Source organism: Podospora pseudocomata, chromosome 7 (genome assembly GCF_035222375.1).
Source record: "Podospora pseudocomata strain CBS 415.72m chromosome 7, whole genome shotgun sequence".
Taxonomy (NCBI): Eukaryota; Fungi; Ascomycota; class Sordariomycetes; order Sordariales; family Podosporaceae; genus Podospora; species Podospora pseudocomata.
In genome coordinates, this window is record NC_085891.1 from 1,719,933 (window position 1) to 1,743,279 (window position 23,347).

A 23,347-nucleotide genomic window follows, 5' to 3' on the forward strand; every position below is an offset into this window, starting at 1 on the left:
GGACCTTGAAGAGACAAACAGAGCTCTCAACAAAATTTGCCGCCTCATGGTGAGAATTTGGAGCCTTGGACATGTCCAGCACCTGACATGCTCCCCGTACCTTATTCCCTGAGCTTGGTCAAACCCCGCAATGAGCTAACAGCTCGATGAGGGGCAGGCCGCGTCTTGTGATAGCCAGCGGCACCTCAACTTATAGGTAGGCTCCAGCCCAGAGCAGTCTCGGGACAAAGACGAATTATGCAGCCTGAGGTGTAGGCACAGCTTATCTTCTCCTCATCTACCCATCCATTCTGGGCTATCCCACTCTGTCCCACGTTGTCGAGAGACCTGCGTTTGCTCTCCTCCACTCTCCCACTTCATCACCTGCCTCCTTCCATACCACTCTCTCTCTCTCTCTCACTCACTCTCTGCTTCCCCCATCTAACAGCAGCTGAATGCGACTTGTTGCTTTCCACTGGCGACCCGGACCAACACGCCCTGACTAGTCGTGTCGTGCTGTCCGTTTTCATTTGACTTCATTGTCGTCCTGACAGCTGCCACCAGGTCCCCCGGAGCTCATTCACAGGCTGACACGACTTGCCTCCTTCCCCACCTCGCAGCCCAGTGTAAGGCAGCTCTGGCCCGGGGCGCAGGCAGAAACCCAAACTGCGAACCGCAACAAAGTCTGGCTTTTAGTGCCCCCAAGGAACCTGGAAAGAGCAAGGTGAAAGGGAACCGCAGTGTTGAATCAAAAGTTAGTTTAATTCACGCGTCTGAGTTTTGGGGCGTCAAGTGGTCTTTTTCTTTCACGCCCGGCCCAGTTTCAGTCACCCACTCTCCGCCGTCTTCCGAGTGCTTCCTTGCCTGCCCTATTACTCTGCTTCACTTTCCTTCCTTCCGCATTGGACGCTCCCCCACCTTGAGCCTCGCCTCCCATACCCTGCCTGCCTGCCCCTCCCTCACTACACATCACCAACACTTACTTCAACTTCAACTTTTGGTCGGCTCTCAGTTTGCCTTCCTCGCTTGTTTTGTTTGCCTCGACTGTCCCCGCCAGCAGTCTCGGGTTCGGACGTCGGGTTATGACATTACCTGTGCAGGCTGACACACATCGTTCATGATGGAACAGCAGACCATCGAATTCCGCCCATTTAACCCCGCCGTTGGCACCGAGACCAGAGACAACACTCGACCTATCTTCAACACTTACAGTCCTACGCCAGACGACGACCTCACACCATCGTCGCCGGCTCTTCGGTTCCCCAAACCTCAAGGCAGTCAAGACCTTGCCAACTGGATTTCCAGGAGCTCGCCCGACATCATGAAGGCAACCGCTTTAGAGCCGACCAATCTGGCCGACTCGGCCTATGAGATAATCAACCCCGCCGACACCACCGATTCCGAGAGCCAAGATGGCCGCTTGACCGAATCCACAAGCTCTCTCTGCGCTGGTCGGTCTGACGACGTCCATAGCTTGGGCGGCTCGGACCACCATTATACGAGCGAGTCCGATGGTGAAGTGGAGGAGGAAGAAGATGTTGACGATGAAGAAGACGACGAGGAGGTCGGTAATTCTTCACATGCTTCCTCGATCAGGTATACGGATGAGGCGCTGGGGAACCCTTCTACACAGCTCCCCGCATCCGCACTGGAATGTGGCTCGTCCTCTGAGGGGTCTGGTGTTGTCGTGCGGGCAATCGAGTTTCAGGAGGACGATGGTGACGAGCCTCTGATGCTCGAGAAGATCTCGGCGAAGCATGCCGTGCGGGAATATAATGAGGACGACTCGGCCTCTCTGGCAGCTCAACTAGATTTGTCGCAACAGCCCAAGCGCCTTGTGGCCACTATTCGTCAGACTATGTCCCAGGCTCACCTTTCGACCAAGAAACCCCTTCGTGTCCTCTACGTGGGCCGACCTGAGGCCCAACGGGCTATCGTGCTCAAGACTTGCAATGCTATTTGGGCCTCCCCCAGTACCAGCGACGAGGATCAGGATCACAGCAACCAAGACAGGGAAGGAGTCTACAATATTGTCCCCATTTCGTCTTTCGGTTCCTCACCCGAACTTGATCTCATGCACGCCTCACCGTGTCAAATCAAAGTCGAGCACTGCACATCAGCTGAAGAGGTCATCTACGAGGGATCCTCGTTCCCCTCAGACACAGTGTACACCATTACCGTGGAGCACGACAAGGTATACACGTCCATATCCTCGCCTGGCGGCAATGCCATCCAGCCTAGATACATTCTGCCACACATCGCCTTCTTTTATTGCAGCCAAAAAGACGACGCCGAGGCGGAGCGGACAAGAGACGCTGCTTGGAACTTCTTGAGGCGCCACCGCGTCCCGTCCATTTTTATCTCGGAAGCGCAGGACTTTGCCAAGTGCAACACGGGCAGTTGGAATGATTATGTGAACAAGCATGCTATCCATCTTTGCTTGGAGTCTCGAGACCCCGACAGGCCACTGGCCCCCCTGCGCTTCCCCATTGACCTTGCATCCTTCAACGATATCGACGCTCGCCAAATGAACCGCAACTTGGCCTATCTCACCGGACTGTCGGAGCCAGAGGAGGAATCGTTCATTGAAGTCGAGACACCCAAGAAGAAGAACATGCCCCGGCTACAGATTGTGGAGGCTCTTGATGCCGCCAGGGATAGCTGGGCAAAGTTCGTGGAGCGCGGTGGTCCTCAACGTCTTCTTCCTTTCCTCGTGCCCCTCTTTCTGGCTCTCTTCTCCCCCTACCTCATGTCACTTTTTGCTCGGGACCCATCATCATCTGTCGCCCCATCCACACAAGTGCCACTTGCTGCCAACCTTGGCTCTACCCCAGTTTGCGCGGCTAGCCCCTTGTCGACGAAGAGCACTTCAGCTGGCGTGTTAACAACCACCAAGACAGTTGTCGTTAGCCTCACGGAGACCAGGACTGTCGAAATCAGTCAAACAGCACCACTAACTAGTTCTTTCGCGTCTGCTCTCTCCTATGCTGGCCTCTTGTCTGACCGGTCACTGGCTCCCGCTCAACCGGAGCCGCAAAAGCAGGAGACAAAGAAGCCAGCTCCTGTCAAGAATATTGCGCTTTCCGCCAGCATTGCCGGTGCCAGCGAGATTTTGGTGGGTGTTCCTTCGAATCACAAGGCTCGCCGCCTACTGCCAAATGGCATCAACCTCAATGTGTGCCGCGGCGGTGTCTGTCTTGAGAAAGACATCAGCTCCGTGGACCAGGGCCTCCTCATCAAGCTTCAACCAAAGGATGCCTGGGGCGCGGTCAATGTGACCATCGTCTCCACTCGGAAGCCTAAGATCAACGAAACCTTTGAGGTTGATCTGGGGAAGACTGGTATGGCGGACGCATTTGGGGCGGGCTTGCACATGTTGCAGGACGTGATGAAGAAGGTGTCCTCCGGTGTGGATGGTGCGACATCCCAGGTGGGTGAGGGAGCCGTCGCCAATGCTTTTAAGCATGCTTTGGAGGCTGGCAAATCTGCTGGGAGCTGGGCAAAGGAGCAGCTTACTTGGTCAGCAGGACAGCTCCAGGGACATGCCGAGTTGTCTGTCCTCCAAGCTCAAATCCGGTCGAAGCTTCTCTGGCTCAAGGCGCAGGGGAAGATGGAGGAACACGATGCCTACCAGCGAAACGCAACTCGCTTTCTCAAGATGAGGAAGGACGAGCTGGCTAGGGTCCAGGCCTTTGAGAAGGGCGCGTCTGGTACGGAAGTCTGTGGCAAGTCATGGTTGCCTTTCAAGAGCCGTTGTCAGACGGCAGGTCGCATGGCTAAGGACATCAGCCGGGGCAACGGGTGGATGAAGAAGATTATGCGTTGAATAATAATATGGGAGGTTATTTTGTTTTTGTGTTTTTATTTTTTTGGCTCGCGATGGGACCGGCTGGGGCTACAGGACGGTAAACGGAAAGGGAGGAACATTCGCCTACCACCAGGCATATCGATATGGCATGGGAAACCAGACAGCTGGCGGTGAAGGGTTATTTGGGACGGGCGTTTTGAGGCTGCGTTGGTTTTTGATTTGTAGTTGGTTTGGCTATGCTTATGGACTTTACACTGTGTTTTACTTTTGTCTTTTTTTCTATTTCTACGTGGCCAGAGAGATAATGGAAAGCCATGATGATGATATCAGACAGCTTGCTTGCTTTGGCAGCTCATAGACCAATGCGTTGTTGTTGTTGTCTTATACCACACGTGAAAATGCAGTGTACTTGTAAGCTTTTGATTGTAAGATGGGTAGTAAAGTGAGTTGGGCATGGTATCAGGCTGTTGATTGTGAACATTTGACTGTGCAACTTTGATATGCTCTTTGATAGATGGATCAAATGCCGGATTCAGGGGCTGCCTCAGGGGCTGTCGTCGTTGGGCTGGAACTCGGAACTTGTGCCAAGAGGTGTATCATGGCCCCACCTTTAACTGACGCACGGGCCTTCACCACGATGAAGCCTAACCTGCATTTTGAACCAAGCAATTGCTACCCAATCAGCAGGTGAAAGCCCCACCGTTGTGAGAGGGGGAGGGGCAACAATCATCATTTTTCGGTCGGGTTCCATCTTTCCCAACCCCACGCTTGCCTACTGCCTCGCTGCTGTGACTGTGACTGGACTGAACTGACTGAGCCTGAAGAGAGAGCTGCTCCAGCGGTTGCTCTGCCTGTGCCTCCCCAAGCTAAATTTACTAAAAAACTTATCCACTTGTTTCCTTTCTGGACGGGCAACAGCCACCCACTTCTACCATTAACATCCTAAAAAGTCCACTCCAGCACCACCCCATCACATCACACCTCTCTCTCTCTCTCTCTCTCTCGCGCGCGTCTTGTGCAAAGCAGCTCGTGGATACCCAACATCTGGTACGTACACACATTTTCCATTGCTCCTCCTTTATTTTTGGTGTCGAAGGTCTTTGCCAGCATGAGAATGGGCCTTATCGACACGGCGGCATCGAGCGATCCAATGAATCTGGTGTTGCTTAGGGAAAATCGACCCCGCCTTGTTGCAAGATCGCGCGCCTTCGATGGGTGGCGGGGGAGGGGAAAGCAACAACATGGGGAAGCATTTTTATGCTCTGCCCTCGGCAACCCTTGCGGTTACGATATCGAGTTGTCGACGTCGACGTCGGGTTACATTTTGGAATGGCTCTCCCAATATACTGCACTTCCGCTCATACGTGCCCGGCAAAGAACTTTCGCTCGTGGCGGGGTCGTTCATCACAAATGTATCGATAAGCGCTGACGAGTATGCTGTGCTATATCCAGATTATTAGCAGTTCTTTTTTTTCTTCTTCCGCTTCACTTTTTTGTACCACGGTCAACTTCTACAAACCACCACAAACCGCAAAGATGTCTGCCCCCGAGAACGAGACCAAGCCCGTCGAGGAGGTTGCCGCCCCTGCCGCTGAGGAGCAGAAGCCCGTCACCTCTTCGTCTGTTTTCTCCATGTTTGGCGGCGGTGCCAAGAAGGAAAAAAAGGAGGAGGAGGACCGCGGTGACAACTCTGGCAGTGCCAAGGCCCAGCGCGAGGCTGCGGCTGCTGCTGCCGCCGATGAGGACCAGGCCCCCGAGTCGGAGGATGTCCATTTCGAGCCAGTCATCCGCCTGACCGAGAAGGTCGAGGTCAAGACCAACGAGGAGTCGGAGGAGCAGGTGTTCAAGATGCGCGCCAAGCTGTTCAAGTATGTTGCTGAGACCCGCGAGTGGAAGGAGCGCGGGACTGGCGATGTCCGTCTGCTCAAGCACAAGGAGAATGGCAAGACCCGGTTGATCATGCGTCGTGATCAGACCCTCAAGGTTTGCGCCAACCACTACAGTATGTTTTCCCCCTGAAGGGCTATGTCTGTTGACTTTGGAGACTCACATGTGATGTAGTTGTGCCCGAGATGAAGCTTTCCCCCAACGTTGGCTCTGACCGCAGCTGGGTGTGGAACGCCTCCGCCGATGTCAGCGAGGGCGAGCCCGAGGCTGTCACTCTTGCCATCCGCTTCGCCAACTCGGACAATGCCAACCAGTTCAAGGATGCCTTCATCAAGGCCCAGAAGGAGAACGAGGCCCTGAGACTGGCTGCTGAGGCCGCTGCCGAGAAGACTGAGGAGGCCAAGGAGGAGACTAAGGAGGAGGCCAAGGAGGGGGAGAAGAAGGAGGAGACTGCCTAAGCAAAAAAAGAAAAACTTCTTTTGATTGTTTATGGAAAATGAATGAGCTCAGGATTAAGTAAACAACCACATCAAGATCCCAAAACCACTACCCCCCAAGACTATTACCCCCAAGCGATGGAGTATGTGGAATATGGAGAAGAAGGAGGGCTGGATTACAATTGCGAATGTCATGGTATGGATTCTACTCCGCCCCCCCCCCCTTTGGGCCTGGTGGAATACATCAGCCGTCCCTCAGCGAAGACGATGAACAGCAACATAGCTGTAGATAGAGGAATTACGTAGCATCAAGTTTTCTGTTCGACTCTTGTTTGGTTCCGTCTGATCTTTCGAATCTCCCAGCCTGGTCAGGCAGCAGAGCGGTCCTACGTGGCCACTGATAGGCCTAGAGTCTCTACCTGGAGAAAGTGGAAGGAACGACTCTGCCTGAGGAGTTCCCGGCGACCAATCTCGGTGGTTTGGCTGATAGGTAAACAACAACGTGAGCACACAATAACGGCAACCAAAGACGACGGGGCAGGCGTTCACTTTATTTCAGCAACTTGCTGGTGAATTTCTTCTCTAGGGGAACTGATATTGTCTCGGTGTGTGTGAATTTATTCACTTTTTGACTTTTGACTTTTTCTTTTACTCGAGGTGGTGGTTTGCTTCTTTCGAGTTGAGTTTGTCCGACTGCGCCACAGCATATTCAGGAAAACGGGATTATCCGGTTAAACTTCGGATAACTTACTTTTGAGGAAATGGCTCCCGCCCGTCGCATCAGCCACAATGGTGGTGGCTCGGGCGCGGGAACTGCTGCTGGTAAGTGATTCACGCTTGGCAGAAGGTTGGGTGGGTTTCGTGTCGTTGGTTGCTTGCGCATCGAGAAGCGCGTTTCTGTTCCTTTCTTTTCTTTTTGACACAACGGTTGGGAATTGCTTCACTTTCGCGAGTTTTTAATTACGCCCTAACTGCACACACACGCGCGCGATTTCGAAACGACATATATACGCGAGAGAGGGAAGTTAGATTTACTGGTGAGGTATAGGAGCTTTGTTTCCTTTTGTTTGGATGGAGAGAGAGGGTGTTGGAGCTCGCGCTTGCTGCCTAGCTTTGGGGAGCTCTACGCAACTTTGACTGATTGCGAGGGAAAGGAAGAAGCAAGGCTGTCTTTTTTTTTGGGGGGGGGAGGGGAAGGGGGGTGTTTACAGCTGCAATATTGGAAAGACTTGATGGCGCGCGCGCGGCTGGGGCTCTGTGGCTGGGCGCAAAATATTACACTCGAGATTGATGGGATGATGTCGCTGACTTTGGGCAAAACATTTTATTTTATTTTAGGTGCGAACAACAACTCGAGCCGCAGCAACCAGTCTTCCACCACCACCACCACCACACCTCGTATTAGGGTCGTTTCGGGCAGAGGCGGCAACAACAACAAGAAGGGAGGCGGCAGCAAGAAGAAGAAGAATAACAACAAGGACAAGGACGACAACAAGGAAGACCACAACAACAACAACAACAACAATAATAACAACAATAACAATAACAATAACAATAACAACAATAACAACAACAACAACAACAACAACAACAACAACAACAACAACAACGAGAAAACCAACGTCAAGATGATTGTCGAACGCAAGGTCAAGATTGTGACGGAGCAGCACAACATCGACAAGCCCCCCGTCAACGAGGGGTTTCCGATGAAGGAGTGGACGATTGAGGTTTATGTTTTGGACCAGGAGGGGAGGGAGAGGCCGGCGAGGTGCTTTACCAAGGTTGTTTACAACTTGCATCCGAGTTTTGACAACCCTGTTCAGAGTAGGTTTATTTATTTGCGCAAAGGTTGGAGATATGGGGATGCTAATGTGGGAAATAGCCTTCACCGAGCCACCCTTCCGCTGCACCAACGAGGGCTGGGGCGAGTTTGAAATGTCGATTGAGCTCTACACGACGGAGAAGGGGGGCAAGCAGACGATCCTGCACGACCTGAACTTTGCGGCGCCGCAGTATGAGAATGTGCATTCCGTCACGTTCAAGAACCCGAGCCAGGCGCTGCAGGCGCTGCTGAGGGAGACGGGCCCGCTGCCGTCGGATGAGGAGAGGAAGCAGCTCAAGAAGGGCGGGGAGGGGAGCAAGAAGAAGAAGACGTTTGATGTGGAGAAGATGGCGGATGGGCTGGTGAAGCTGAGCGAGGATGATTTGCTGCAGGTGATTCAGCTGATTCATGACGGGAAGGACGAGGGGACGTTTATCCAGAATAATGTTGACCAGGGGGAGTTTTCGGTGGATTTGTACACGTTGCCGGATCCGTTGATGAAGGTGCTTTGGGATTACTTGGTGAGTTTTTGCCCTGGGTGGTGTTTGAGAGTATTGGTTTGGTTTGCTGACAGTTTGATGGATAGATCCGCGCCAATGTCCTCGGGAGAGACTAAGTCGGCTCCTGCTGGGTTTCCGCTTGGTCTTTTTTCACTCAACAAACTGCGGTGCATTTGCAATGGCGTTCTGGGCGTCTTGGAAGACGGAAAAGGGAGAGAGGATGAAGCTTGTGGGCTTTGATTGACATCGCAGGGGTAGGAGATGAGACTTCTTCTTCTTTTCTTTTTCGCTGGCTGGCGTCATCGGGCTTCTATGTCTTTTTACAGGCAGGCTGGGGATGATCTCTTTTTCGTCTTTTTACGCGGAGGGGCTTTCAATATCTGGGCGAGCTCTGAAGATTCTGCTTCCCGATTTTAGCGAAATGTGCGTGCCCTTTTTTATGGAATCGGGCCAGGATTTTGCTTTTTAAATTGAGTTCTTTTGCTATCTGCCTTTGTTTCTGGGAATGGGGTCGAGGCATCGCGGTGGTGGCAAGTGTGGTTGTTGGTCTTGTAACTGTACATGTATCTCTCCTCTGAATAGTGAGACTGGTGATGCACTTTGCCATGACATATTTTGGCATTCCTCTAGCAATCTCGTGATCACGTTCAGAGGCAATGAATGGCACTGGGGTAAGGAGGCGGTTTTTCTTCATCGCACTGGCACGTAACTCGTGGTGCTTGTTAGGCATGTGATGGGGTATTTTGGGGCTTGTAGTCAGTGATCGGAGATTTTTACATCTGGTGACGGTGTGTGAGATGGTGATATCTGGATGCAAGGTACGCGGCGTTGCCGGCTATAGGGCTCATGACATCGGGAGAATTTTGTAGCCAAGGTCAAGCATGGGAGGTGTGGAAAAGATACCTGCTCAATTACACCGAGCTGGATCAAGGTGAAAAAGCTGCTTGGTGAGTGGTCAATGGAGGCTGAGTTGGAAGAACCACATGACCTCCAACAAACTTGGAATTGATGGAAAACGTGACCCAAATTTTACACGGCACGGACATCCTGTGGACGAGCCAGTGACTCGTTTCTGATTACTACACTTGAAAATGATTTGTCGATTTGCGGAGTTTTGATGTTTGATACCGGATGTAACAATTGATTGTTGAGTCGAGTCTCTATTCAAAGGCAGACAAAGATAATGGCTTCGATCGAGGAGAAAGAGACCCTTTATGCAGACATGCAAGACTGACTTGGAGGCTGAAGCGTTATCAATGCAATGTTACACCTTGGGGTAACCAACGCCCGGCCGACACCGAATTGAACACACACCGGGGCGGATAAGGGCAAGCCGAGTTGTTTTTTCTCATCCAATTGATAGCTCCCGATCTGGAATTGGGAATTGGAGTTTTCGTGACTTGACTCCTACTTTTCGTACACACCTTCACAAGCTCACACGCTCACACACACCGCCACAAGAGGAGGAGAAGCGGGAAACAAGGATCGCGCTTCTTTGGCACGTTGCCGAGGTCATCCGCCCTTGACCTACAGAGGAAAGTGTTGACGGCACGAAACGTTCAAAGAGCCACCTTGATGGGCTCGAGATCGAGGGGATCGAGTTGGTTTTATTCTCTCTAGACAGAGCTAGGCAGGTGTAAGAGCTGCCTTGTCCTGCCTTGTCCCTGATCGTGATTCTGATAGGCTCCCTCAAGGTTCCTCAGTGGTCATCCGTTGCGTTCGTTTGCCGCGCACCCCCTCCTTCGCTCACCCCGCAGCCAGGGGACGCCCAGGCCACGGTGGCTAGCTCGCCCGGGGCGTTTTTTCCATCAGCCTTTGAGGTGCAACCAAAAAAGCAGAGGACCCGGGAATTTATTTTGAATGGGGCCCTTCTAGCCCCAAAAGCAGGTTCCATCCCGACTTTCCCTTGAACCCCGACTCCTCCTTCACCCACCGCAAACCGCTTCAAGCCGCCGCGACGCGCGCAAACGCCCTCTCTGCTCGGGGCATTCTGGGGCCGACCAGCAACGAATACCTGGCGATTGAAACAATTCTATAGGGCGAACCCAAGTCACCAACACATAGCATACCCAGCAAACGACAGAGACCCGAACCGACAGCCCGAAAAGCAAGTGACGTGTGTTGCGTCGTGCCTGCCGATTCCCGCAGCCGGGGCCGACCGACTGCACCACACAGAAGGAAACCCGCCTTTGCTTGCTTGCCCCGTCATGGCGCAATTTGCCGCCTCGGCCGCACAGCTGTCAATGTCGCCAATTTCACCCACCGCCGCCCTGTCATCTTCGGGTGCCGCAGGAGGCTCCGCTTCTGGACCTCCGCCACCGAGTGGCTCCGCCGGGGCCGGGTCCGGTGTTGGTGGGGCCGTTTCTCCCCCATTACGTCCGGGCCACCATAGGGAGCAGTCGCAGTCTTCTGTCACCCAGGTACAGGGTGGTAGTGGACAACCTCAGCAACACAAACGGGTGTACCAAGCCTGCATACCTTGCCGCCGTCGAAAAGTCCGTTGCGATTTGGGATCGGTCGATGATCCACACGAACCGCCTTGCGTGCGGTGCCGCCGTGAGAGCAAAGAATGCTACTTTAGCGCGACGAGACGGAAGAGAAAGATTGATGATGGGTCTGTGGAGGAGGACCCGGAGCAGGATGAATATATCTTGAGGAATGGCAGGAAATCGCTCAGGACCACGGTCGAATCACCTGCGAGCAGCACGGCTGCGTATGATCGACGACTCTACAGCGAGGTCCCGCTTACACCCGGAGGTAGCCGGGGGAGATCGATACCTCTCAAAAGGCCTAATGACTTGGCGTCGACGAGAGGGAGAGGAGGGAGTGTAGGCGGTGGTGGGGAGTTTGGAAACGGCGAGCCGAATACACCACTGGAGAACTTCGAGGCGAAGACCATGATGAGGAGGGAGGTGTATGGACCTCACGATGCGCTGGATTTGCTTTACAAGGCTGCTACGGATAAGTTAGTGTTTCAGTTGCTGTCGTCAGCATTGAGGTTTAGTAAACTGACATGCGAACAGCTCGTCGCACAAGATCGACGAGAACCCCACTCCAAGCCGCCGAGCTACACAGTCACAGGCGCATTCGCATTCACACTCCCACTCCATCCATGCCCACAATCATGTCGATTCACGCAAGTCGTCGAACACGATTACACCGGGCACATACCATCATACCCGTCACCCCTCGCGAGCAGATGGCCCCACCGTCGACCAGCAGATCGACCCGGAGCTTAGCAAGACCGAGCAGCTGCCGGATCTTGGCAAGGAAGAGGCCCTCAAGGCCTGGGCGAGATTCCGCTTCGTACGGGCAGGATGGTTTACCGCCCAGGAAGCAATTGATTACATTGAATAGTATGGACTACCCTGGTGTCTGTTTTTGGAGCGACCAATGCTGACAATGGCCCAGCTATTACAAGTACCTCTCACCACTTACACCCATATCACCGCCGACATTCCAGACGCCGTCTTCTCACTTGACGTTACTGACTGAGGAACCGATACTCACCGTGACCCTCTTGACCATCGCCTCCAGATACCGCAAGATGCCCGGCACCGGCGGCCACTGTCGTTCACACGCCATCCACGAACAGTTGTGGACCTACCTCCGCGGCATGATCGAAAGAGTCGTCTGGGGTCAGGAGGCGTTTGGTGGTGGCTTCTGTGGCTCAGGGGCAGATGATATGCAGAACTCGAGCACGGCTCCATGGAGGGGTCTGCGGAGAGGCAGTCTACGAACTCTGGGCACGATTGAGTCACTGATGATATTGACAGAATGGCACCCTCGCGCCCTCCACTTCCCGCCAAACGAAGCCACTGACGAGCTACTCCTTCCTGACTTTAGCTCCCAGAGCCCGGTGGATAGTGACAGCCACCGGCCTGGGGGGAGGATTGGGGGCCCCAGAATTGAAAGCTGGCTTGAGCCGGCGTGGCGGAGTGATAGGATGTGCTGGATGCTGCTGAGCACAGGGATGGGCTTGGCGTATGAGTTGGGCGTGTTTGATGACATCGATGAGCTGCTCGCCACAGGGGCTATTGCTAGGCCAGAGTATGAAGAAGAAGCGTACCGGCTCCGAGCGAGCAGGATCAAGAGGCTGCTTCTAATTTACCTCAGCCAACTGGCCGGTAGGTTGGGCTGGACAAACATGGTACCTGACGAGCTGCGGAGGTCGGACGAGAAGTACACCTTCAAGAGGAGGCCGAATACTGTGGAGGGCAACACGCCCGGGACTAACCAGTCGTCACTGTCCAACGTTTTCAACTACATACCTGATCTGGAGCTCGATGATCAAATCATCCACTGCTGGGCGGGCATCAGCAACGCGATGCACCTCGGCAACGAGAAATTGTTCAGGTCGAGGAAGCACACGACTGATATTATTCAGAGCGGGAGCTACATTTCTCTTCTCAAAGAGTTCCAGCCGCTGCTGAGGGACTGGTGGAATCATTTTGAGCGATTCCGGATGCCCCCATACATCAGACACATACTCACGATTGAGTATGAGTACGTCCGCATCTATATCAACTCGCTCTCCCTTCAGGCTGTCGTCGAACGGTGCACTAACAACGCCGGCGGGGGGCCTAACGGGGGCAATGGTACCGCGACCGGAGGGGAGGGAGGCGGCAGTGTTTCGGGGCAATCTGGACCGCAGCTGTCACCCCAGACACAGCACTACTACGGCAAGCTGCCTTTGGGCCAGCTAGGCGGTTTTGGTGTTGAGGACCAGGAGTATGTGAGGGAGGTTGTTAATGGCAGCCGAAACCTGCTCCGGACCGTGGTCGAGGGGTTGCTGCCGGATGATTACCTAAAGCACGCGCCGGTGAGGACGTATTTCAGAATTATCTCTGGGGCTATGTTCTTGCTCAAGACCTTTGCGCTGGGGGCACCCAAGTCGGATGTGGAGATTAGCATTGGGCTGATGGATCAGACTGTCAGCGCGTTGAGGAACTGTGTGGTGGATGATGTGCACTTGGGCATTAGGTTTGCGGATATGCTGGAGACGTTGACGGGGAGGTTGAGGAACAGGTTTATCCATGCGCCGCCTCCACCAGCACCGCCAGCGGGATCGGCTACGGGACAGCAACAGCAGGATGGAATGGGGGGGATGATGGGGCTTCATGGGGATGCTAATGGGCATCAACATGGGGGCGTGAATGGGCACGGGCTGCATCATCAGCACTCCCATCACAACAATAATGGGGTGGCGGATCCGTGGTTGAAGTTGAGGGAGGGGGCTGGTGCTGCTGGTATGTTTTCTTCTTGTTTTCCGAACCACAGCCAAATCTTGCTAACCTCTTGTGTCAAGAACGATCTGCAACCCCAGCCAACATATCGGCCACACCATGGGATCTCACCACGGGCAATTTCCCTTACCCGACTGGCTCGGCATCCATGTTTGGACCCTCCACCCCAGCCGCAGCCACAGGTCTGGACAATACCAATGGCAACGGCAACAACTCTGCTCACAGCCACAACAACGGGCTGGACACCAACGCCTTTTTGGACGACTGGACCAACCCCGGAAACGAAATGTGGTACCTGCCCACCGGACCGGCCTTCTTCCAAAACATCGACAATAGCACCTCGGTATCGATGACGGCTGAGGGTGTGAATGTGGGTGGGTTGGACCTGCTGGAGTACATGGCGATGGACAACCCCATGGACGGGTTTGGCATGGATGGGAGTGGTTTCTAGTTTTGTGGGTTTTTTTTTGTTTTTGTTTTTTTCATGTTTGTTAAGGGAAGCGTGGGTTTATGGGAAAAGCGAACCGAAAAAATGGGTTTGAGCGAAGGGGAACAGGGAGGCAAAAATTTGACATTATTTACAAAGCGGTTAGGGTGGTGGGTGGGTGGATGTTGTGTTGATGAAGGGTTTGTCTTTTTCTGTTGGTCGTTTTTTTTTCTTGGGCGGGACCTACGCCACGTATCTCATCTAAAAAGCTAGGTACAGGATTGTTATTTATTTGTTATTTGCTGCCCAGTAGCTATCTAGTTAGCCTTTGCTGTTTTTGGGAGGATATGGACGGATATGGAAGAGAACAACATCTCGTGACGGGACGAGGGAAAACTGAAAGATATTTTGAAAAAGATATGTTTTGTGAGAGTGGAATTAGGGGTGGTCGGTGTTATTGTTTTTTTCAAAGCCGTAGCAACTGTTTTTGTTTCCTTGGTTATTGTTAACACTTTGCTGTTGTCAAGTTATGTACCTATCAAGTGCGGTATGAATGATTTTGGTTTAGAGAATGAGAACATGACAGATACCCCTTGCCTCTCTCTCTCCAGATCTCCAAGGCTAGTCTGGAGATTTAGATGTTCTTTACAGTAGTTGAGTTAGATTCTTCCTTTCAGTCCCCATACAATACATGAGAAATTTCAGCCGTGCATTACCTTTTTTTTTTTAGACGTGCATTACCCTCTGTAGCTCTTATTAACTATACCGTCGACTACATCATCAACCACACTTTCAACCACAACTAGCATAGCTTTATAGTTTTTTTCCCCTGTATAATTTACAGTGTAAATCAATATTTATGTCACGGCGGTTGCTCCGTGACCGTCGTTGACCCACTGATGGAGCTCGGCACGTGCAGAGCATGGGCCAATGCGACTAGAAAGATTCTGCATCTCGCTGCCGAGACCTGTTTGTAGCTCTTTGAGCTACGTCTTGACAATAGAGCCTGCCCGTACCAGACGGAATAGAGCCCAAACCATAGCTTAGCTGAATACTACTGTCATTAACCTGTCAACCTGTGCTACTGTCACAACCTTAACATCGGGAACGGTGGAGCAGTGCAAGGTCACCAACCAATCAGAACAAGGTCGCAGCGATCATGGGCAATAAGACTGGGAAGTGCAGTGATCACGGAAGTACGACCAATAAGAACCAGAGAAGGATCATAGCGATCATTGTGATCATTGGGAAAGAGCGGAATGATCACCATGATCGGGGAGAATCACAAGTCTATATATACGGAGGAACTAGATAGCTCGTAGATAGTTCCGCAGTATGCAATTCAGATTGTATTCACGGTATCTTGTGTTTACATTGAGACATCTTGTTGTGCACTGTTTAGCTGCACCGAACCAATTGTCAGAAGTTACCTTCAACCAGTATCCCTTTCAGAGGTTCTGTACAGGGGTTCGTCACATGAGGCCTTTAATTGCAAAGGCTTTAATTCCGAGGCTGGTAATAGTAATGTAGTTAATGAGAAGCTATATATAACCCTAACCCCTGTAGGGGGTAATGCACGGCTAGAATTTCTCTAATATATCGTTGACCGATGCTGTGACGCCTGGATAAATGTTGCTACAATCCCAAATATGATGAGGTTTATGTGACGAACCCCTGTACAGAACCTCTGAAAGGGATACGGGTTGAAGGTAACTTCTGACAATTTGGTTCGGTGCAGCTAAACAGTGCACAACAAGATGTCTCAATGTAAACACAAGATACCGTGAATACAAGCGTGAATTGCATACTGCGGAACTGTCTATCTACACCAGCCAGTTCCTCCGTATATATAGACCTCCCCTGAGCCGTGCTCAGTCTGATCAATGTGTCCTGATCATTGATCAGTCTTCCTGTACTGTGATTGGCTCTCCTAGGTGTTTCTGTGCTAATGATTGGTCTGTGGTGCGCCCCGCGCCCCACCAAGTGTCAAGCCGTGACATCTAATCATGCCGCTGAATTATATCTTTTATCTCACATCATTGTCAGAGAACCAAAAAGCAGGAGCCATGTCATAACACACTAGTACTGGAACATGTCCATAACACCACACTATTCTCTCACCACCTCGCACAAACCAAAAGACTTAATTAATGCAATACATTACATCCTCTTCATACCTACCCTACGCTAGAGCACCGCTGCTCTAACACAGAAAAAAAGGCTAACACCCCCCCTCCATCCCCTTCCCATGGTACTTCCCATCTTCTCATCTAAAACGCCTCTTTTATTCTCTCTTTCGCTGTAAATGTAAATGCTAGTCTCCTAAGCAAAGAATCCCCCCATCCACCAGACAAAACAAAACAAAAGCTTCCCCCCTCCCCACCCATCCCACCACCCTCTTAGCCAATTTACCCCCACCAAGTCTCCTCTTCCAAAGCAGCAAATGTATGTTATGTATGTGACGCCGCATCTCACTCCCATATTCATGTCTGTGCATAATAGGTACAATTTTACTCCATCACCAAACCCCACTCTATCACTACCCATCATCCCCATCCCCATTTATCCTCTGCCCTAACCAAGCCCAAGCCCCTAGAAGTGAACAATTCCCCACTTACTCTCCCTTCCCATTCCTTCGCCCTTGTCTTTATTCTTTTCCTTCTCGTCGCCATCCTCCTCTCTTTTTCTTTTCCTTTCGGGGATGAACTCTGGTTCGACTCCGAGAATCCGACCTCATTCCTCAACAGAGACGGGTTCCTCCCCATAACATGACCAGAAAGACGCGCAAACTTGGGTATCATAACCTCCAAAGGGTCAATCTCCCGCCTAGGCCGAGGCGGCTTGGTACCTGCAGATGAAGTGTAAGGAAGTTCCGGAAGCCCCGGTAATGTGATTTTCAAAAGTCCAAGTTCTGTAAGCGAAGGCAGTTTGACACCTCTAAGAGATGCACCAGGAGTGGGAAGTTGTGAAAGTCTGGGGAATGTATTTCTTGAATGGCCAGGCTGCCGATCAAGCGGAGGCAGCTTGATACGTCCAAGTGTACTTATATGAGCAGAACAACCTTGTGGCCGTTTAAGCAATGTAGAGGAGGCTGAGAGATTCTTGACTGTTACACGACGTAAAGCTCCATAGTTTGACTTCGCCGACTGGGGCTTTATACCTGCAAATGAAAAGGTCGGGATGGGAAGTCGTGTAGGGTTGGGCGATGCGATAACCGGGGGCGTCTTGATTTGTACAGGTTGTTTAACACTGGTGGTGGTGACCGACTCTTCTTCTTCATGGTCAAAATCCACCCGGTCCGACATTTCCTAAGTGCTTTGCGTGTTTCCGTCTACCCAGTCCAAAAGATTATCCAGACCCTCCTTGACATCGGTATCCGGATGCGCTTCGGGTGGGTCACCAGAAGGCTTGTACGGCCGAGGGGTATACTAGGCCAGCTCTGGCTCTGCACCTCCTGAAGACCGAGCTGAAACCTAAGCACTCGGTTTTTGCACCTGAGCCTGTTGGTCCTCGCCTCCGTCACCAACCCGTATCTCAGCAACCTTGTCGCTGGCATGATCATCGGCAATATCAGCAGGTACGGTGTGAATCTGCTGCTGTGCCCATTTGTCCTCGGCTATCTGATCAAACAAGTTCTGTGCTTCGGCGGGAGGCGCTGGGATCTCTTCTTCGGGGAATGTCGGCTCATGCTCAATAAATTCCAGTGATGGACCACTCATGAAGACTTCATCCATCTCGTCCCCGGCCGCAAAGCCGTCGTCGTTGGACGAGTTGTCGTTCTGCGCAATATCGCTAGCAATGTCCCCGTCAGACGCCACCGAGCCAGGCTTGATGTTCTGGAAATTCCAGTTCGAGCCAATAACCGAAGTCATGCCGGCCATACCGCCATTGTCGTAGTCGGGAAGGCCGATGCCCTCATCCTCATCACCCTCAATGCTGTTGTGCAACGTGGATTGATCCCACAGCGCAGCGCCCATCTCGGTATCCTCGTCACCATTCCCCACGCTTGCCTGATAGGATGGCAGTTCAGGGTCAGCAGGGATAAGGGCCTGTCCCGCGCGGTCAGAGTCGTCGCTAACCAAACCACGTTTTCCTCGAGGGAGAGTTAGACCTGCTCCGGTCGAAGCGCTCGGCGATCCACGAAGGGAGGAGCTTAGGCCGAGACGCTGCCCTTCCCCCGAGTCGGACATGTCTTGATCGGCGGAGGCAATCTGGCTGTCATACTTGTCGAAGATCTCCTGAAACTTGGGTCCGCCCAGCGGTGTTTCAGAGCGTCTTCTGTAGAAGAGAAGGTACGCAGCAGCACTGACAACCTTTTGAGAATCGCTGCACTTACTCACACCCGTGTCTACTAAATATTAGCGCCATGTTCGATGCCGCGAGCCTGTGACAGGAAAACATACCGTTATACTCATACCAGGAGCCATCGTTGAAGTTCTTGGCTTTGGCAGTATAATGACCACCACCCAAACCACCCCAATGGTCATCAACGGCAATGAGGTCGTAAATCTCTTGTTTCCCGTCCTCCTTGTCGATGACCCGAGAAGTCAGATCGAGTCCTTCCACTGGAAAGTCAACCAGAATGTCGAGCTTTTCCCTGCGGTATCCAACAGAACTGAAACGCTTGAGGTGGACGACTAGAATGTCTGGCGTCTTCCAGAGATCGAACTTCTTGCTAGCCCGTCGATGCTCTTTGCAGCGTGGGCAGTACCACGTATCCTGCTCTGACAGGATTTCCTCCTTCTCAAACTCGTTCAGGCAATCCTCAAGTGTAATGCCATGCTTTGCACGCAGAGCTCTTTGCTTCTTCTTGGCTTCAAGGGCAGGGTCCACCAGAGTGTCTACATTCTCAAAGGTCTTGCAGCCGCGCATTGACTCTCCTGGCTGGCCGTCAAAGAGAGCCTCCCAGGCCTCCTCGTTCCAGTCCACGATGATACCTTCACCTAGACGGACCAGGGGACCTTCAATGGGACCGGTATCACGCCGGCTTGCGTGTTGCTTCTGCATGCGGCCCTTCTGTTGCTTTTCGAACCGCTTCTTGGCCTTCTTGCCATACATCTGCTGTTGGCGAGCCTTCATCTTCTTCTTACCACCGCGCGCGTTCACGTGGTGGGATGGCGGTTCAATCGCTCGTGACTGGAGGTCCTGAGTGATGCAGGTCAGCACAACATTTCCATAGATCAGTCTGAACAAAACGAACCTTGACTTGATGAGGGAAATCCGAGTCATCATCGCTGGATTCCTCTGCCATGCGAGTGACCTCGTTCACTTCGTCGCTGCCGCTAGCATCAGAGTTGGCCCAAGCTCCGGGGCTCTGCATCTCGACATCCGACATTATCAGCTTTGGCTGCCTGGTGCTGAGTCTCGGGTACGCATTCCCCTCGGTCACAGACTGCCACCCAGTAGGTATGGTCATAGTGCCTTCCGAGAAGAAGCTGAGATCAAACAGGTTCTGGAACTGCGGCGCAAGGAACTCTTCGGGGTCTATCCACTTGGGTCGCTGTGACTTGGATGCCTTCAGCGCCTGTGAGGATCTGTCATACTTGGTTAGTCGCCGCATTCACTCGTCATGAATCACAAAAGCTTACTGTTCAGCCCCGCTGGACGCTGCTGGCTTGGGCGCATCGTTTGCATCAGCCATGGTGACGTCGACAATGTCTTCTTCACCCTCAACCGACTTCGCTACTATCTTCGAGTCGCCTGAAGAATCAACATCCGAGGCCACATTGGCCATCTCCGGATCAATATTATCGCCTGCGTCGGTTTCCTCCAACGCAGCAAGTTCAGGATGTGTGGTAAACGTCGCCACCTTCTCCAAGATTTTCCGCCGGATGATGTCTTCGCTGCATGCCTCCTCTGGGTTCAGCACGATAAAGTGCGGCGGCACCAGAACGCTCTTCTTGCGCTTGGCTTTGCCCTGTGAACACATGTGCAAGACAGGAACAACCATGCTTTGTACCATAGGATCCTCCAAGTCTTCCTCATCATTGTCAGCCAAAAGAGACTTGATCTTTTGCTTCTTTGAGTCTTTGGTCAAGGCCAGGTTTGAGGGGGGAGCCTCGAGCTCATGAACAACGACGATATCGTTGCTAGAGATGTCGTCAGAGACAGTCGCCATGTCATCATAGTGCTTGAAAAATTTGCCCGAGAATTCCTCGGAAGCCATGAGACGGTCGACAGGTACCCCAACACGCTGCGAAATGAACTGCTTCAATCCCTTGATGCTGCTGTTCTTGTCGATATCAACGACAATGTTGACGGGTGCATCATTCAGCGGATAGAACCTGATCTCTCTGGACCACGAGTTTGCCATGGGGAGGGGAAGGGTCAAGTTGGTGAAAGGGTCGAACGTGATGCTGATCTTGTTGCATTCGGGGCACACAAGAGTAGACTTGTACAAGCCGGTGAACAGATCAGAGATGACCGAGTCATCTCTCCGCTTCGTAATGTCCCAAACCTGGAGGGCCATCTCCCGAATCGCTGCAGGGTTGTTGATCATCTCGTCGGTAGAGTCGGGCTTCTCAATATACGGCTTCCTGAGGATGCGATTGAGATCCTCTTGGAGACCATCGAGAAGCCAGCCAAGGAACTCTTGCGAATCCTGCTGGCCATATCCCGAGAAGGCAGGAGCATACCGACCGATAACGCTCTTGAATTGGCGTGGTGCAACCGAGTTTGGTGTGGGTTCCTTGTAGATTTCTTCAAGCAACCGTCCGTAGGAGAGGGCAACATCTCCACCATGGGCGAGAGGATTGTCGGTGTTGATCTCCTTTTTCGCTTCATGAGTGAGGAAATACTTTGTGAGTTCCTCGACGGCACGCAGACACTGAAGAGCAGAGTTCATGTAGCACGTGTTGCCCAAGTTCTGGAGTCCTACACAGCCGTGGGTCCGCCCCGACTTTTGCTGGGCGCGGCCTCTGGTGAGAGGTGCCGAAAGCGCGGGGCTGCTACGTCCGCTGACGTTGGCCCGGGCCTGAACGACAGCGGTTGAGCTATTCCTAGTTGTCAAATTCTTGCCGTTGGAACCGCTATATGTAGACACCCAGTCCTGACGCTCCACTTCTTCGTCCAGAACAAGGGTTTGATCGACATTGAGGCCTACCAGCGACAGGCTCCTCTTGCCGTTGTAGTTGGCATGGACAGTTGTGTCCTGTGCCTCAACAAGGGCGCGTTGGACACCCTTCTCCAACTGCCCAAAAGTTACCACATCAACAAGCATCTCAGGCCAAGCCCCGGGGACGGCAGGAAATCCATCGGGAAGGCCAACCTCTTGAACTGGAGAGTCCGGAGGAGTCTTCATCATCCCAGAGGATTCTGAGGGCTCCGAGGCTGGGGTTTCCGTGGCGGGGATGGTCTGCAGAACTCGCCATACGCGCACCTTGCGGTCCGGTGCCACACTAGCAAGCTCCTTGACTCGTCTAAGGAACTTGTGATAGCTGAAGGACGTACTCTGAACCACAATGGGAGGGGGTGGCTTCTTGAGCTTGATTTCCTGCTCTATAGGAATCGGGCTCGTGGCCGACCACAATCTGTGTATAGTAAACACAGGAGGGTGGAACTCGAACTGAATAACGGGATCCGAAACCGCATCGGGGGCCGTGTTGTGTGCAAGCCGGATAATCGGAGCTTGTCCAGTAGCCAGCCCGTACCAGAAGAGCAAGAGATCCCAGGCATCTTTGGGGAACAGCTCGAAACTCTCCGTTCCCAAGCCTGGCTTCAGTTTGACACACTCTACTCCATTGGAGTCTGTGAACTTGGTCTCAATGATGTCCGAATTGTCCACTGGACCGAGGGACCCTTCTGGCACCTCTTTGCTGACATGTTTGCTATCCAGCCCAAAGGCCTGGGCCCGTTGAAGCCATTTCCTTGACACTAGGTACGCCTCGTCACCCTCCTGGATGGGAGTCTCAGCAAACGCCTTGACGAGAGTCTCGATGGTTTTGATTTGCTGATCGAGCGGAGGAATATCTGCTCAAGTATGTTAGCGCCAAGGCCACAAGTGGGCAGCTCAAGAGGCAACTGACCGTTCCGTAGAGGAAGCCCATTTAACTCTCTGGTGGACTGCTTTGGGCTTGATGGAGCCCCATCTATCACTTCATCCTTGCCCTCTTTGGCCTTTGCAGCAGATTCATTCTCGGTTCCCATAACCACATCCTCTTTCAGGTTTGTACTGTCCGTTTCGGGCTCCATGCTGGAGGCAGGTCGTTTGAGCGGGGACGAGGACCGCTGGGGAAGATCGGGAGCACCCCCCATGAGAGCACGGTGAGCTGTATTGTAGAATGAAGTCGACTGGCTACCTGGAAGGGTCCAGTCTGTTGGCCGTAGACTTGAGGCAGAGTCGGCAAACTCTGCGCCCCGGTCAAAGTCCACTGAGAGGTCGGCTGAAGCGCACGGGGAGCTCGCAGCAGAGGGCGAGTCAGGTACCGAACTGCACTGGGTTTGCAAACGTGGTGGGACACCCGACGGTGGCAGCGAGTCGCCGTGGCGAACGTAGGTTGGAGTGTCTATAGTCGGGATGCCTGCGGCTTCTGTAAATGAGAAGGTCGGATCGATTTCTTCAGTGGAGGGCAGCACTACGTCGTTGGGCTCGTGCTCCCTGCTCGACTGGCGAGTCACTCTTCTTTTCTTTGAAGAAGACGTGGTGACTGTGAGCTGCTTATGGCAGCTCTGGACGTCGTAAGGATTGCAAAAGTAGAAAGTTGCAGAAGGCGGTGGACGGAGTGGGCAGTGAGGGCCTTCCTAACACAGTGAGGCGTTAAAGTGGAGTTCAAGTAGGCTGTACTGTGTGTAAAAGGTCGTATCGACGTCCCATAAACAGCCGGTAAAGGTTGTACAGAGAGTGTATTGATTTCTCCAGAAGATTTGTACCGTTGTGAAAGAAATGTGCTTGCGGGGGGGGGGGTCTTTTCAGTACACACCTAGAGCCAAGCCAGTGAATGACGATGATGAATGTACAGCGTCAATAGAGAAGCAGCTCAGTCAGGCTGTGGCTGTTGCTGCGTCGGTAACCAGATGGGAATCTGGTAAGGGGCAAACGGTGGTGCGGACAGCAGCGAGGAGAATGCTGTGCATTTCCTAGCAGTGGGGGTGAAAAGTTGGCTGCTGTTGAAGATGGTCTTCACGCTCTGTTGGATGAAAGGGATACCCCAAGTGCAACGCAGGCGGCTACCAAGCACTTCACTTTGACTTTTGGAGGGGCACGGGCTTCACAAAAATCGCTTTTCTGCCATTGCGAGTGGGC

At 52.7% G+C, this 23,347-nt stretch overlaps 5 protein-coding genes across 5 annotated transcripts; 4 read left to right on the forward strand and 1 right to left on the reverse strand.

The window, feature by feature from the left end:
- Positions 1-236: 236 nt before the first annotated feature.
- Positions 237-3,805, forward strand: QC762_706590 (uncharacterized protein; the record flags this gene model as incomplete). Its single annotated transcript, XM_062893503.1, has 2 exons — positions 237-733; positions 1,109-3,805. Exon 2 carries the CDS (start codon positions 1,301-1,303, stop codon positions 3,803-3,805), a length of 2,505 nt encoding a protein of 834 aa, XP_062739318.1. The 5' UTR covers positions 237-733; positions 1,109-1,300.
- Positions 3,806-5,323: 1,518 nt separating this feature from the next.
- sbp1 (Ran GTPase binding protein Sbp1) lies at positions 5,324-6,437 on the forward strand (the record flags this gene model as incomplete). Its single annotated transcript, XM_062893504.1, has 2 exons — positions 5,324-5,789; positions 5,849-6,437. 2 exons carry the CDS (start codon positions 5,324-5,326, stop codon positions 6,130-6,132), a joined length of 750 nt encoding a protein of 249 aa, XP_062739319.1. The 3' UTR covers positions 6,133-6,437.
- Positions 6,438-7,007: 570 nt separating this feature from the next.
- Positions 7,008-9,098, forward strand: tfg3 (transcription factor TFIIF complex subunit Tfg3). The gene is made up of 3 exons (XM_062893505.1): positions 7,008-7,935; positions 7,994-8,454; positions 8,520-9,098. Exons 1-3 carry the CDS (start codon positions 7,344-7,346, stop codon positions 8,547-8,549), a joined length of 1,083 nt encoding a protein of 360 aa, XP_062739320.1. The 5' UTR covers positions 7,008-7,343; the 3' UTR covers positions 8,550-9,098.
- Positions 9,099-9,598: 500 nt separating this feature from the next.
- ARO80 (zinc finger transcriptional activator) lies at positions 9,599-14,581 on the forward strand. Its single transcript, XM_062893506.1, is given in 6 exon segments — positions 9,599-10,069; positions 10,128-11,398; positions 11,457-11,789; positions 11,845-13,682; positions 13,742-14,144; positions 14,156-14,581. 4 exon segments carry the CDS (start codon positions 10,641-10,643, stop codon positions 14,128-14,130), a joined length of 3,318 nt encoding a protein of 1,105 aa, XP_062739321.1. The 5' UTR covers positions 9,599-10,069; positions 10,128-10,640; the 3' UTR covers positions 14,131-14,144; positions 14,156-14,581.
- A 1,945-nt stretch (positions 14,582-16,526) lies between these two features.
- Positions 16,527-23,247, reverse strand: QC762_706630 (uncharacterized protein). Its single transcript, XM_062893507.1, has 6 exons — positions 23,025-23,247; positions 22,131-22,845; positions 19,695-22,074; positions 19,307-19,640; positions 18,510-19,251; positions 16,527-18,454 (listed from the first exon to the last, which is right to left on the reverse strand). Exons 2-6 carry the CDS (start codon positions 22,357-22,359, stop codon positions 17,580-17,582), a joined length of 4,560 nt encoding a protein of 1,519 aa, XP_062739322.1. The 5' UTR covers positions 22,360-22,845; positions 23,025-23,247; the 3' UTR covers positions 16,527-17,579.
- Between the last annotated feature and the right edge of the window lie 100 nt (positions 23,248-23,347).

What these genes read in the sequence shown, in the direction of transcription:
- tfg3 (XM_062893505.1), top strand. Translation starts at nt 7,344, where the DNA reads ATGGCGCGCGCGCGGCTGGGGCTCTGTGGCTGGGCGCAAAATATTACA. An exon ending in TTTTGACAACCCTGTTCAGA is followed by an intron (nt 7,936 to 7,993) that starts GTAGGTTTATTT and finishes TGTGGGAAATAG; the next exon opens with CCTTCACCGAGCCACCCTTC. An exon ending in AGGTGCTTTGGGATTACTTG is followed by an intron (nt 8,455 to 8,519) that starts GTGAGTTTTTGC and finishes TTTGATGGATAG; the next exon opens with ATCCGCGCCAATGTCCTCGG.
- QC762_706630 (XM_062893507.1), bottom strand. Translation starts at nt 22,359, where the DNA reads ATGGGGGGTGCTCCCGATCTTCCCCAGCGGTCCTCGTCCCCGCTCAAA. An exon ending in TGGGCTTCCTCTACGGAACG is followed by an intron (nt 22,075 to 22,130) that starts GTCAGTTGCCTC and finishes ATACTTGAGCAG; the next exon opens with ATATTCCTCCGCTCGATCAG. An exon ending in CTCCTGGTATGAGTATAACG is followed by an intron (nt 18,455 to 18,509) that starts GTATGTTTTCCT and finishes AATATTTAGTAG; the next exon opens with ACACGGGTGTGAGTAAGTGC.
- ARO80 (XM_062893506.1), top strand. Translation starts at nt 10,641, where the DNA reads ATGGCGCAATTTGCCGCCTCGGCCGCACAGCTGTCAATGTCGCCAATT. An exon ending in GCAATTGATTACATTGAATA is followed by an intron (nt 11,790 to 11,844) that starts GTATGGACTACC and finishes ACAATGGCCCAG; the next exon opens with CTATTACAAGTACCTCTCAC. An exon ending in GGAGGGGGCTGGTGCTGCTG is followed by an intron (nt 13,683 to 13,741) that starts GTATGTTTTCTT and finishes TCTTGTGTCAAG; the next exon opens with AACGATCTGCAACCCCAGCC.